The following is a 15297-nucleotide window of genomic DNA, read 5'->3' as shown; positions in this document are numbered from 1 at the left end:
TGTAGCTCCAGCAGAAGATAAGATTAGAGAATGTCGCCTTAGATGGTTTGGTCACATAAAACGGCGGCCTTGCGATGACCCGGTTAGGAGAGTAGAGGTATTAGATTTGGCTTATGTTAAGAAAGTTAGGGGTAGACCTAAAAAGACTTGGTTAGAAAATATTAGGAATGACCTTTCTTTAATAGATTTAAACGAGAATTTGACTTTTAATAGGACAATGGAGAAAAAGGATTCATGTAGCCGACCCCATGTGGTGGGATGAAGGCTTGATGTTGTTGTTGTTGTTGTTGTTGTTTACATTTATCACTGAAAAAATACAGCTTAACAGGATTTTACCATAGTTAACTCTGTTTATTCAATCTAAATGAATATGAAATTTGGATGTGCATTGATTAAGCATCACTCAAAACGACCATAACTCATAACTATTACAGTAATATTGCTTTGATTGCCACTTATTGTGCTTGTTCAATCACAAGAAAACAGTTTATTTAACATGATTTATTGCATTATTAGATATTGCTTGCTATGAGAAATCATTAGTACTTTCTGTGAAGAAATAATTGCTGGAATAGGTTAATAATTTTCTGTATCAAAATTTGAACTTTTATCTATATTGTCCAGGTTCGAACAACCAATTCAAATTCACAACACAGCTGTGAAGATAGATTTTTTATGGTTGATAAGACTGTTGATTATGGTTCTAGAATGGCAATTAAAGGAGCTGGAGAGCAAATGAATCACTTTGGTAAGAAAAAATATCAAAATGAAATCAATCAACATATTCCGTTTTCTTCATTTTCCCTGCAACAAAACATTTTAGATACCCCAATTCAGATTTGAAACTGGATGGAAATGAACTGCTGAATCATTGTTAACTTGTCTCATTTGAAGTTAGTCTATAATAATAGTTGAAAGAACATCAGATATAAAAATTCAGGGTGATGATTACTGAGAGGTATTATCATGCTGTCATTAAACAATTGTGTTACAGAAGTTATCATTGATAAATTCATTCCTCTTGAAAGTAATATATCCGCATCAATAAAATTAAGTTAGACTATATTGCTTTATTCAGTTGGATTGACTTAGGAACCTCACTTATTCTAAAGGGGTGTTATTATTGTAATATAGTTCTACTTGAATTGTGCAATCTCTAGGCAACTGGTGAAGGTTTTTAATTATGGCAAACGGTTAGGGAAAATGATGGATTTTAAGTTTTTGAATTGTGCAATCTCTAGGCAACTGATGAAGGTTTTTATTGATGACAAACGGTAAGAGAAAATGATGGATGTTAAGGAAAAGGCGCACACTTGTTAGCAGCATTGTGTTATGGTGGATGTATTAGACAAGTGGAATGTCAGTAAAGGTTGGGTTTTTAGGGGTTATTTATTTGAGGCTGAGAAGTGGTGGGAGGAATTATTTGTAGTGATTTGTAGGTGAAAAATGGCTTACATTATGCTATGGCCGAGAGGTAAGATGGGGGTTATTAAGATCGTAGTGATTGAGAGAGGTGGAGTGGAGGCTTGGGAGGTGGTGGAAGTTTGGAGGAGTCCAAACCCTTGAGGGGTTATTTCGGGATTTATTGTAGGAGGATGGGGAAGGTGCTTAGTGGAGATCTATGACAGGTTGTGAGTTTGTAGAGGGTGATGACTAGGGTTTGGAAGAGCTGCTAAAAGTTAGAAGAGGAAGAGAGATAAATATAACATACAAAAACTTTGAACTCAAACTTAGCAAAGTCCAAGTCTAGGATCTCCCACTAAGCTATCCTAAGGGGATTTGCAATAAGCAAACTTTGAATAAATAATCTGAAAATGGAGTACGTAATGTTCTATTATAAGCTAAGAAAATAAGAATAACCTCACTCATCCATTAGGACTTTTAGCCAAATCAGATATTGTAGTATAGTGGTTCCAATTTGCATGCATTCACATTGTCTATGATTGGAGTGACTCACCAAAACAATTTGGAGTGAATTTCATCTTATTTTCACTCTTTTTCTTTTCTTCAAAAGTATTTTGGTCGATTATGCCTTGCGACGAAGGTGAAGTGATCTGGTTAATAGCATTTCGAAAAGTGCCAGTCAAGCTTGGTCTTACTTTCATGCTTTGAGATTTGGAGGGTTAATGATGATGATAATTTGAAATCCTGATGCTTTGCTCTGATCCATACTCTTTGTGTTGCATCAACTCTATTGCAACTTGATTATTATTATTATTATTATATATATACGTACGTACATACATACATATTGCACCTAGATTTTTATTATTTATTTATTTTATTTATTATTATTATTATTTTTGCACCTTGATTAGTTATTTTAAATTTTTTTAGTATTGTGATAATAATGCACCTTGATTATTATTATTATTATTAAGAAAAATGACCTCAAAAGATTAAAAAAAAAAAAAAACAAAAAAGAGCAAGATACAAGACAAAATCAAAAAATAGAGGATTCATCCTGCACTCGCCACCCAGATGCCCGGCCAGGACCATCCATTGAAGGCATCAATCCAGTCCAAAGATAACCTCGAGAGCAACAAGTATCATCTCACATCCAAAAGAAGAGCCACCAAAGTCTGACCAAAACAAGCAATTCCACCACCAAGGTTCCCAGTAAGACAAGAATATTAGGTGGTGAGCGCATCATTGTCCATTTACCTGAAACAAACCAAAAGCTCTAAATAATATCCACAATTGCAAATCCACTGCATCCAATAGGGATAACAAACTCATCATAAGAAATCAAAAACCCACAAGGCCACACCGTGCAAAGCCAAAGGCATCTAGCAAAGAAGAAAAAGTTATTCCTATTGTGTATGAAAATAGAGGGCACCACCCACAACAGTTCAAATGAAGAAGCCCGCCCCAACCAGGCAGACCCCAACAGCATAGGGAAGGTCAAATCCAAAAAGAAGATTCATTCTTTTTGGATTTATGTTTTCTATGTTTGCCACTATTTTTGAAAAACCAACATCAGCTATTTGAGGAGTACTTAAATCAAAGTTGTCATAATAATTCAAATCTTTCTCATTAAATTCCTCCATGCCTGTTGAAGAGTTGTCATCTTCTAACCAGTCACCATGCCTTACCACTCCTTAGCAAGTTGAGCTAACAAAGCATCACTGGAAATAATTGATATAGGCACATCAATCAGAGGCACAACAACTTCATCATTACCCTCATTAACTACCATAGTATGAATTGGGGAAGTAAGCATCCCATAAGCCACGTTATCCAAATTAACTTGCCCTACCGTAGCACCACCACCCCCAAAAACTAAAGAAAGAATTATCACTCGACTCCTCCACAGCTTCAGCACAAATAGGACTAGCTATAAGGTTAATTCAATAATTATTGGCATTTAGGTTAACCTCAACACCTTTAAGACATTCTCTGTTAGTAAAATTGATATTCATAGGCATAGCAGTATCTAAAGGAGCAACTACATCCTCAACATAAACGGGATCACCCAAAGGTAAAACCGAAGCTAATTGTCCATCAGCTTCCACTGAAGGACCAGCATCATTCCCGTCAACAACATCAGTAGGACCCAACTCCATAGCCAAATCATTGGTAACACAAGAAACAACATTAACCACCCTTCCCCCCCCCCAACAATAACGTTCATCGATTTAGAGGCAACAAGAACAACAGTAGGCGAGGTAGAAGACAAATGACGCCGACAATCACCACTCAAATGACCTGTACCTTTACATGAGCACAAAAGGATGTGAAAACCTCCATAAAAACTTGCTGAATATAACCTAATTTTTCAGGATCCAACCAAACTTTGTCAGGATAAGTTTTCGTGATGTTAAGCTCAACCAAAACACGGGCTACTGAAGGACAAGAACCCACGGAAGTAGCGTTATAAACCTCAACGGCCTACCAAAAATCGAACCCAAGCCATAAAGGATATTGGGAGAAACATATGAGGGCGAAGATTAGGGAAAGAAATCTAAATAGGGATAATAAGAGACTTTACACCAACATCAACAAGAGGAGACTATTTGGTTAATTTCATATAACAATTATTAACTAAATAAGATCTATGATATCATTAATTATTTTAATCAAAATATGTGACAAATCAAGCAAGGTAACCGAGACATCACCAGTAAGCTTAAGGTTGAAAACAAAAACCTTCGAATGGATTCAAGAGAAAGACACTTAGAGGGGAAAAAAACCAACTAACAAAAATTGAAAAGGAGCCGCTAGGGAAGTGATTACTTCTTCCGAGATCCAAAGTGATGACAAGCCACGAAAAAAAGAAGGTTTGAGATTAGGAAATCTTCCATCAGAGGAACTTCTAGCAAGAGCATTGAGAAAAGATCGAGACTTGAACGAACCATCTAAAAATCCAGGGCTGCTCAGGCTTTTCATCGTCATTCTGGCCAAAGAGGCCGGGGGAAGGTGAAACGAAAGAAAAACGAAAACCAGAGTATACCACAATACAGGAAGAGAGAAAATAGGAAGACTTTCCTGGAAGAACCATCGGTGAGGGTGTGAGGAGCGCCACCGGCATGGGAACCCTAGCCGGCAACTAAGTTTTTTTTTTTTTTTTTTTTTTTTTTTTTTTTTTTTTTTTTGTGGTCGATGCACCTTGATTATTTTTACTCCATTATGAAGGGGTATTAGGGTTGTATGGATTGAGAGTGGAGTAGACGCTTGAGAGGTGATAGAAATTGGTTGGAAGTTGATGTGGATGGGGTAGCCCTATGAGAGGTTGAGGGAGAGTTTCTAGGATTGTTGGGAGTAGAAGGGAGTGTCTAGGGTTGGGGAGACGTGATATAAATGTGAAGAGGAGGAATAGGGAAATTAATGAAGCACATAATATACAAAAATTGAACTCAACTAAGTCCAAAGTTAAATCAACCACCAACCTTCTCCTAAGGGATTAGCAACAAGCAATTTCAAAGTTAATTCTATAATTTTAAAAGAGAGTATATGATTATCCTTTTATAAGCAAGAACCATGAAAATTACATCACCTATTCAGCCGGGCCAAATCTGGAAGTGTTGTTTTTCCAATTTGCATGCGTTCACGTTGTCCATGATTGGAATGATCAAAAGATAACCTGGAGGGAGTTTTATCTTGTTTTCGCACTCTTTATATGTGCTTTAAAATTGTATGGGCCAACCATTCCTTGTAAGGAAGTTAGTGTTCTCGTAGAATGAGTGCCTGGTTGAATTCGAAGAGGAAGGGCCAACCAAGTTTTATCGTGCTTCCATGCTTTGAGATTTGGGGTGTTGATGATGTGATTTAGAATGTTAATGCAATGCTCTAATTCTTGTTCTGATCTCATGTTTGTTCTATATGGATCTCGGTGCTCTTACAGATTTATGGTCATCATGCTCTCCCTCCCTCTTCCTCCCCTTGAATAGGAAATGTTTTGCTTCAACAACAGTGAAGTTACAAACCTTTAAAAGTGATGCCAATACAACCGTTAATTATTATGTTGTAGCTCTCCAAAAGGCCACTGGTTCTATACTGATTTTCACATGTGATATTTTGTACTTCTATCCTTTGTTCATTAACGCGTCTACAGATTGTCACTGTGACTGTTCATTAAATCATTTTAATATGACCAGCACGGATTATTATCTGGTTAAAGGGTATTGCCACTGTCATCTGTTAAATTGGTTTCCTATCAATTTTAAGAATTTATTAGTTTCTTTGATCTTACTATGTTATTGTATTACCTTTTCTCATTACAAATCTTCCGTTACTTGCATGTATAGCGCACTTCTATTACAAGTTATTGGTTTCTTTAATCCACACAAGCACGAGTTTCTTGGCCTAAATTGTATCTAAAGAATATAAGCAAACATACATAGGGGGATTTTATTATGATTATGTTGGATGAATCAACTAGAAATGAATTAGTCTAAAAATTTATCTTGAATGTTATATGATGACTATTCTTCTCGCAGTAATTCTTTATGACTTGCGTCTTCATTTCCTTGGGCATTACAATGTGAGTTTGTATTATTTTTTCCACGTTATCCATTATCCTGTGTTCTCTGCATTTTTTTTGGTTGCAACATTAGCTCCCTGCCTCAGATATTAAGTTGCTTAGTGATTAGCTTTTATGTTTTCAGCCAGTTCGGGCCTCAGTTGGTTGAAGAAGAAAGAATCAATTGAAGGAGTTTTGAGATATTTTGCAAGTGCCTTGATGGCATTTTTTTTCAAGCTTCTCTCTGCATTCCGAGTTTTTGGTTGTAGACAAAGCAGCAGGGTTGAGGCAATTTATCCTTCATACACAGTACAATCTCAAGCTGAAAGTAATCAAGTTGTTGAGGATGTTAAAGAAGACAAAGTTAATCCTTGTTTAGAGCGTATACGGAGGCTTGAGCAAATGTTTACAGAGCTCAAGAGCAAACATACTGAGATTCCTGTAGAGAAGGAGCGTGTGCTCATGGACTCTTGGGATAGAATCAAATCTATTGAGTTTGATCTTGATAAGACCAAGAGGGTAAGTTTCCGCTTCCTTTTTTGTTGATATTCAATTAATATGATCCTATCGTAGCAAACAAACATTTTTGAAAGTGTGGATTTTCTCAAACTCTTCCTTGAAGTAGAAAATCATCAAATTATTACCCACTTTTTTTTTTAATCAAATTATGACTCTTTTGTTGCATTGTCATGCAGTTTAGGGTTGGAAACCATTTTTAAATTTTGTGTTGAAAACCATTTTTAAAGTTTTTTTTTAAAACAGTTGTTTTTTAGCTTCTATTTAGTAAGTTAAGAAACAGATTAAAAAAAAAAGCGTGAGAATTCTCCCGCCCATTCATCACAATGATTCAAGAGCTACTTGAATTGTCTTTTGGAGTTCATGACCCTATAATTTCTCAGCCAAAATTGAAACTTGAGCTTTACGTGCTTTTATTTTTTATAAAGCTACACTACAAGAATTCTTATTGAACCTATGGAAAGAATCTTCATTTTGCAATGGCAGAACTATTTGCCACTTTTTTACGTGGTTAGCATTTCAAATTCTGAAAATTTTAAGCGATTTTAGCGCATTTATTTGTAATTTTTAAAAATTAGCAAGTGCGTGTGAGCTTAAGCTGCATAAACGAGGCCAAAGAGTTTCCTTTCAATTTTTTTTTTTTTTGGTATATAAATTATTTAAATGCCTTAGATGGTTTTATCACATAAAACGACGTTCTTCCGATAAACCAGTTAGAAAAGTAGAGGTATTAGATTTAACTTATGTTAAGAAAGGTAGAGATAGACCTAAAAAGACTTGGTTAGAAAATATTAGAAATTATCTTTCTTTATTAGATTTAAACGAGAATTTGACTTTTAACATGACGCAATGCAGTCATGTAGCCGACCCCACGTAGTGGGACAAAGGCTTGATGTTGTTATTGTTGTTGTTGTTGTTGTTGGGTGTATAAATCTGTTAAATGCCTCTTTTTTCAGGTTCTGAAGTCCACTGTAATCAAGCAAATGGAGATTGCTGAAACTTTTAGTGCTGTGCAGGAGTCCACCATTAGGGTAAGCCTTCTTAATGTAAATTACAAAATATTCTTCTATAAACAGGTCCGAATAGTATCTGAAAATAACTGTAACTGCTCACTTTGCATTTTAATTGATTGGCGTATTGTCCTTTTTGCAGAAAAGATCAAAATGTTGAGAAATTAGAGTTTTGCTCCCCAAAACAAAAGAAAATCTAAACAAACAATCGTTTGGTTCCCATTTTTATGGGTGGATCAATCAAGTTTAGGAGAGCAGCATCCACTTTTACATTGAAGATTTTTTATTGCTCCATCTGATCAAATGATGACATCGAAGGAGCTTTTATGTCAGTTTTTTCTTTTTTTCTGGGGGAGTTCGGCATTTTTGAAGAAAATAATAGCAGAAAGAAAAGTGGCTGTAAATGGTTGATCTTCATCAGAGCTGATTGAGAGAGACAGGCTTGCTTCACGTTGGAGAGCTGTAAATTAGAGGTCCTGCAGAACAGTTTTTCATGGAGCCAAGCATGATTGACATTATTCTCTTCTTTTTAATTCTTTTTTTTTAGCAGTTCATCATATAATTTTCACATGTAAAGAGTGAGGGCCTCAAGTGGTGGTCCGTCGGAGGTGAGGGTCTCAAGTGGTGGTATGGAGGAGGTGAGGGCCTCAAGTGGTGGTCCGTCGGAGGTGAGGGTCTCAAGTGGTGGTACGATGGAGGTGAGGGCCTCAAGTGGTGGTTCGACGGAGCTCAGGGCCTCAAGTGGTGGTTCGGCGGAGCTCAGGGCATCAAGTGGTTATCCGGTGGAGGTGAGGGCCTCAACTGGTGGTCCGGCGGAGCTCAGGGCCTTATGTGGTGGTCGGCGGAACAACGACATCAGACGGTGGTCTGGTGGAACTCAGGCGGTGGTCGAGGAGGAGCAAGGAGGCAAGGGCGATCTTCGATCTCTCTCTTGAATCCTTTGGGGTGATGTCCCCTTTTCAAGATAAAATGGGGCTCTATTTATAGATTTTTAGAGTGGCATGACCTGTAAATAGGTGGGAGATCAAGGGAAAATGGTGAGTGGTTGGATGGATGGCTGATGTTGAATCCCTTGATCATGGTCTGTTTGATGAACATTTGAATATCTTAGTGATGTCGGAATTCGATGATCTTGGGCTTGTTGGTTTCATCTCGTCGAGCCGCTCGATTCGACTCTAAGCATGTTTTGTTTGGAAACCTTTTTGTAATTCAAATTGTGGTTCGAACCTTCCAATAGTGCTTCTAACCCTTGATTTTGATCCATTTGGGCTCGTATTTGGTTGGATTTAGTGTCGTTGGGTTTGTATTCTCGAGACGTTCAATTTGACTATAAGTTTGCTGAAATCGGAGTTCGAATGGTCCCGATTTTAATTCTGAAAGTTTCCAACTTAATTTTGCATTGAGATTTATGGCCGATCAAGACGTACCAAGAGTCCAAGATTAAATATAATATAATACTTAATTTTTTTTTTTTGAGACATTTAGGTCATTTAAGATAAACTCATACACACAACACATACACAAATACTCAAATCCAAGACCTTTTAGTTAGAAACATAAGCTCTCAACCAACACCAAGGCGAGCTGTGTAATACTTTAAAAATTTAAATGATCCATCATGATTTTAAGGACTCGCGATGCACAAGTTAAAATTGAATATAATAAAAAAAACCTTACGGATAAACAAAAGGAAGATAACAGCTTCCTTCTCGCTCATTCACATCCACTAACAAAGAGTACCTTATCTTCTTCTCACCCAATCACAACTCCCCTCTCTCCTCACCTCCACAAAGGCACACATCCCCTTCCTCCTCTAATACCTTCCACTCCCCACCCATGTCCTCCACACTCCCCGGTTCCACCATGGCCACCGCTACATCAACCGCCACCCTCTTCTCCTCCTCCTCCCCCCACCGCTCCTCCTTTCTCACCCACTCCCCCAAATCCCTCCGCCTCTCTTTCACCAACAAGCGCCGCTCAGTAACAAGCATAAAAGCCGAGCTCAACCCTCAAATAGTAATAAGCTTAAGCACCGGTCTCTCTCTCTTCCTAGGTCGCTTCGTCTTCTTCAATTTCCAGAGAGAGAACGTGGCGAAGCAGGGCTTGCCGAAGCAGAACGGGATCTCGCACTTCGAGGCGGGAGATGCGCGAGCGCGCGAGTATGCGGGATTGCTGAAATCGAATGATCCTGTCGGATTCAACATCGTTGATGTGCTCGCTTGGGGCTCGCTAGGGCATATCGTAGCGTATTATATTCTGGCCACTTCTTCCAACGGTTATGATCCCAGCTTCTTCGGCGGGCAGTAGTTGAAGGACTGGATCTGGAATTCTGGATCTCTCACCGGCCGCCTGTATTAGTTTTCTCTTTGTTTGTTCTAGCGTGCTGTTGTTATGGAGCGTATAGAAGGTGGATGGAATCTCCTAGCTCTCTAGCTACTTGTTGATTTGCTTTTTGGTTCGACTGTTACAGGAAGTTTTTAGACTAAAATTTTCAGTTTAAATGCTGATGTATGAGATCTGGAAATTACATTCGTATTTATTTGAATGAGTTTATTAAATGAGTCGAGTAAATATCGGGTCCTTCATAATTTGAGATTGAGTTCAAGCTCGAGCTCGAGTGAATTCTATGAGTTAGGGGTGTCAAATTTGGGTCATTGGTTAGGTTCGGATTGAATTTGGAACTAATCTGACACTATTCGGGTCAACTCGAACCCGACCTGTTTTTGCAAATGTGTCGGTTTTTGTGACTTGAACCCAAACAACTTCTAGTTCGGGACAACCCACTTTGAGTTTGGGTCAACCCGACCCGACACGGATATTGCTAACAGGGGAGGAGATTAGCGGCAGGAGTTCGTTTGGAAGGGTTCGTGCGGCTCGCACAAGGGCTGCAAGACTTCGATCTTGAGTCAGTTTGACCCGGGTGAGGCAGCGACGGTGGACCGGTGCTGGCGTGCCTCGGTGCGTGGGAGTCGGACGGCGAGGTTGGCAGATGCAAGACTGCTGGCAGATGCGGCATCTTGACGCGAATGGTTGGCGAACGCGACTTGTTAAATAGGGTTGATTTCGGGTTTTCAGGTCAACCTTAACCCGATCCGTTTTTACAAACGGGCCAAAATCTCTGACACGAACCTGACCTGAACCCGAAATTTTTGTGTCAGGTTCGAATCGGGTTTTTGGGTCGTGTCCAATATTGACACCCTACTATGAGTTTGAATTAGGTTATTTCAAATATTTATTATAAGAAATGATAAAATAATGAAATATTAGAAGCAAAATAATAAAAAATCACTTCACATAAGAAAATATATTATAAAATTTAAATAGTTTTATCAACTTTATACTTAAGCTTACAAATTTAAATATTTAAAAAATAGTTTATATTAATATTTTTCTTAAACGGGAAGGTTCTTGAACCAATGAGTTAAGTCGGAGCTAGCTCAAATTTGTCCTGTTAGGTCTTTGAGTTTAGATCATAAGCCAATTATCGAGCAGAATTTAAGTTGGCTCATGAATAGACTTGACTCACATAGTCACCCCTAATTAACAAAGCTTAGAAGAGAGAACTAATAAATAATAGAACAAATTTTTTATCTAAAAATTTTGATTGAAATTTAATTTTGAAGTCTTTTTTCTCATGCAAATGTTTTTTATAGCCCATGCTTCAATCTTAAATCTCAAAAGTACTTATTTATTTATCAATTATAGACCTTGCACTTATTTAATCAAATTACTATGTATTTATTGATAACAAAATTTAATCCTTATTCCATCTTGTACTTAAGCATCAAAGTTCAAATCAAGGAGTGGAATTTTTCTATAATTTATTTTTTTAAATATTTTTGTAAGGGAATGATTTAATCGTTCATTAATTTTGTTGTTTTCATAACTATGATAAAGTGATTTTTTAAGGCTTCGTTCGGAATGACTTTTTTAGTGTTTTTTAAAAGAGAGTTATTTTTGAACTAAAACTCTGTTTTAAAAAGCAATAAAAAATCGTTCGAAACGAAACCTAAGTCTATGAACTTTGCATCTTAAAAGAGAGTTATTTTTGAACTAAAACATTACATTACAATGATAAGCAAAAAAAATGCAAAAGTGAATAACTATTTTATGCAATAGACATTTCATTCGAAGATTTGCATATTACAGTACTTTCAAAACTAAATTCATCATCATTGAGAACTCTATTTTCAGCAAATTTATATTAAAAATGAATATATTAATCAGAAAAAACAAATGAGTTAAAAGACTAACTGCCCAATTTTAAGGTTATTAAAATTTTTAAATGTTAAAATATTAAATTATCAAGAAGGTGATAAACAGGTTATTTGATGGTGTTTTCATTTCTAGTGTAAATGATCAGAATGTCCCTCTAAATAATATATTAATAAACTTTAATTCCACACATTAGATGGTTTGTAGAGGAATTTTTATTAGGTCCGGACACCTGACGTAGCTCTACTTCTGGACACCATACTCTTTACCGTGCGGCCCGACGACCCGATTTGGACCGGAACCCAATATTGATATGTATTAGCTGATTTGTACAGACCATGGTATTGTTAGGTTTTGCTCGGTATTGCTCGGTAACGAGAAATACCATTCTATCAATACCAATACGTAGTAATACCGAGCAATACCTAAGGTATTGCTTGGTATTGCTAGGTAATGCTCGGTATTGTTCGGTATTGGTCTTGACAGAGCGGTATTTCTAGTTATTGTGAAGCAATACCTAGCAATATTGAGCAATACCTAGCAATACCGAGCAATACCTAGTAATACACGAACATAGCAATACCGGCTGTCCGTCTCGGGTCGGGTGTCAGGCCGCGCGGTAAAGAGTAAGAGCACGTGGCGACATTTTATTGACGTCCGGATGTAGAGCTACGTCAAGTGTCCGGACCTTATAAAAATTCCTTGTAGATATTACAAACAAGATTTTTTGTGGAGAGAATCCAAAGAATTACCATCAAGTACATGACATTTGCCATCACCTATAACACCAAAAACCTTTAATAATTAGATTTGTAAAAAAATATGACCCAACCTACTAACCCTACTCGAGCTCGATAAAAAAAAATTAAGTTTTAGTTTAACCCGTTTAACAAATGGGTTGAATTTGGTCTTGTATTTTGACCCGTTTATTATATGGGTCTCGTTCAAGTTGATATGCCAACCCGACTTTGACCGAAAAATGAAGTTTACTATTTTCTTTCTTAAATTCTTTTTTTATTAGTAAAATAAACTATTTTAATCAATTAATAAAAATTTCATAATTAAGAAACTAATAAAAATATTTTTTAATTAAAACGAGCTATTGGATAGAGTTCAAGTTGCTATCAAGATAGGTTCAGATTCAATTTTTTGACCCGTTTCACATAAGGTCAAATTTGATTCGAACCCTAATGAGTCCTCTTTTGACACCATCAATAGAAAAAATGATCACCAATTTATAGATAGGAGATAAGTATACTTACAATTTTAATATATATATGCATTTAAATCAAATTATAACTAAATATTATCTTTTTTTAAGTCCTAACACATTTTAAATATTTAATTGTACAAATACTAAATTAAACATTAATTCTCCTTTTTTTATTTGAGTGAAATCAATATGAATCAGCGCTTATTTTCTCTATAGAAAACCTTAAGACCTGTTTATTAAGATTAAGAGCTTTTTAACTACAAATACATATATAAATAATATCAACTTCAGCCTACAATATTTTTTAAATGTACAACTTTAGTTAACTTAATTATCTAACATCTAAAATTAACTAAATAGGTAAAAAAAAATTTATTTTAGTTTTGGCAGGGGTGCGCCTAGCTCATGCTATAGTGCAACGCATGAGCGACGCTTAAGGGCCCCAGCAGCAAGCTACTGTGATGGGCCCTCCCCCAACAAAAATTAATTTAATATCATAGTGGGCCGATGGCCCACGTATCAGATATTAAACTGATAAGAACAGATACTACACTTGATCTTAGCCAAAAGGCCGAGAAAGGTATGCGTTCTCACTCGCACCAACAGGTCCTTTTAAATCATATTGGCGCTTGCTAGTATACATTTTCAACGATGTGGGACTAAATTAGGATGAAGGGTAAACCTTTGACCGTTCATGCTTGTTAAGAAATTTTTATAAATTGATTTAATTGCAAGTATGTTATGTCAGATTTATGATAATGATTTTAAAAAATAAAAGATATTAAATTAATATGCATTAGTGACAAATTAAAAATATTTTTTTCTTTTTTTTTTAAATAAAATTAAAAGTAGAATGTGATTTAATATTTAGTATTATTTATTGTTGACATTCGTAAAAATTAATTTATTTTTTATTTAGGCAATTAAATTATTTGTGTTTGAAATAAATCGAAGAAATTATGATTTAATTCACGAGGATGATTAATTAAATCCTTGTCTTAAACCTCATATTATTTAGAACCTTAGAGTTAATAACCATCTTCATGTTATTTATTTTAAATCTTAAAGGATCTTAATAAGACAATGTTGGTCTGAGGATCCTAGTCAGGGACACCGTGTTATGAGTATAGTAGTCAAATAGGCAACCGAGGTCAAAAGAATTGTGATCGGATAATGATGATCAGATGGCGGATAATGATGATCAGATGGCGGTTGCCGAGTGGAGACTCGATGATAGTGACCTAATTGAGGTCTAACAGTGATGGTCTGTAAATGGTCAGATGAAGATCATCAAGTGGAGGTCTGTAGTGGCAATTGGGTTGACATCTGACAATGATCAACGGGTGAAAGTTTGGCGACAATGGCTGGGCGGCGAGGGTTCATCGATGAGCAGGGGCGTATCCAGCTTCTTTTTTTAGGGTGAGTAAAACTTTTTTTTTTTTTGTGACGGATGGGCAAAGATTCTTAGGATTGATAAAAATATGGCAAAAAATTTTTGAGGGGGGGGGGGAATGCCCAAAATATCTAAAATATTTCAAAATATTCTCTCTAAATATTTTAAAAAAAAAATTTGAGGGTGGGCATTTGCGACCCCCTAAGCCCTTGGTGGATCTGCCCATGTCTGTGATGGTGCTCTAGTGGAGCACCAGAATTCTTCAAGCTTTAAAGTTCTTTTGAATTATTTATAGCCAAAGATTCAAGCTTCCAAGTCTCAGTCCCCTTCATGTAGGAAGTGAGAGCCTATTTGTTGATTTTGTAAGTGACATGCTTCATAAACATGGACAAGACTCAGGGAAAATTCGGAGTGCTCTATCGGATTACTCATATTGATACCTTCTATCATAGAGCGTTCATTTAGCATTTAAGTGTCTTAGTGATGTCAAAATTAAACATTCTTATGCTCGTTGGATTCATCATGTCGAGCTGCTCGATTCCACTATAAGCTTGTCATATTTAGAGATAATTTGATTATCCAGTTAGTTTCTTGAAACTTATAAATATGCTTGAGGCCATTGATTTGAGTTTGGATTGGATCGACCATTGACAATATTTCTACACATTTGACAAAAAGTTGGATTATACAATAAAGAACCTGCCTCCACAGTTTCGAGTGGCAAAAGATCTTCCCCTGTTGGAATTAGACCGACCATTGTTGCAGAAAGAGGAAGAGAAGCGACCTCGATGACCTGCTTTTACAGTTGTGAGAGCAATGTAAATATCCAAACAAGAGAGTTGCTACAACTCACAAGTAGTTCCAGTTTTGATATTGTTTCTTCACAACATAGCGAAGAATAAAAATCATCATAGCTGATAGGTTGCAAATTTTTATGGATCCCTGTCTTTCAAGACTGCATGAGTAGAAAGTAGATTATTTAATGTGT

General features: G+C 36.5%; 2 protein-coding genes and 1 non-coding gene across 4 annotated transcripts in view; 2 read left to right on the top strand and 1 right to left on the bottom strand.

Moving 5' to 3' along the window:
* The window catches only part of LOC110111502 (phosphatidylinositol/phosphatidylcholine transfer protein SFH8-like), an 18239-nt gene extending 10178 nt beyond the window's left edge, over positions 1-8061 (top strand). Inside the window, exons 12-15 of one of the 2 annotated variants that reach the window (XM_020843410.2) lie at positions 625-748; positions 6108-6481; positions 7435-7509; positions 7631-8061. In XM_020843410.2, coding sequence (XP_020699069.1) covers positions 625-748; positions 6108-6481; positions 7435-7509; positions 7631-7648 — 591 coding nt within the window. In that variant the 3' untranslated portion in view covers positions 7649-8061. Of the gene's footprint in view, positions 1-624; positions 749-5939; positions 5984-6107; positions 6482-7434; positions 7510-7630 lie in introns of those variants that run through there. The other variant, XM_020843413.2, reaches the window with a different exon arrangement.
* A 1248-nt stretch (positions 8062-9309) lies between these two features.
* Positions 9310-10046, top strand: LOC110111495 (photosystem I reaction center subunit V, chloroplastic). The gene has a single exon (XM_020843402.2). It carries the CDS (start codon positions 9325-9327, stop codon positions 9793-9795), a length of 471 nt encoding a protein of 156 aa, XP_020699061.1. The 5' UTR covers positions 9310-9324; the 3' UTR covers positions 9796-10046.
* A 3257-nt stretch (positions 10047-13303) lies between these two features.
* On the bottom strand, positions 13304-13500 carry LOC114580188. The gene has a single exon (XR_003701508.1). It is a non-coding gene; the product is annotated as a U2 spliceosomal RNA (small nuclear RNA).
* Positions 13501-15297: the final 1797 nt, after the last annotated feature.

This window comes from Dendrobium catenatum, unplaced genomic scaffold (genome assembly GCF_001605985.2).
Source record: "Dendrobium catenatum unplaced genomic scaffold, ASM160598v2 fragScaff_scaffold_847, whole genome shotgun sequence".
In the NCBI taxonomy this organism is placed as follows: Eukaryota; Viridiplantae; Streptophyta; class Magnoliopsida; order Asparagales; family Orchidaceae; genus Dendrobium; species Dendrobium catenatum.
Note: the sequence above shows the minus strand (reverse complement) of the source record. Positions and strands in the feature narration are given on the sequence as shown.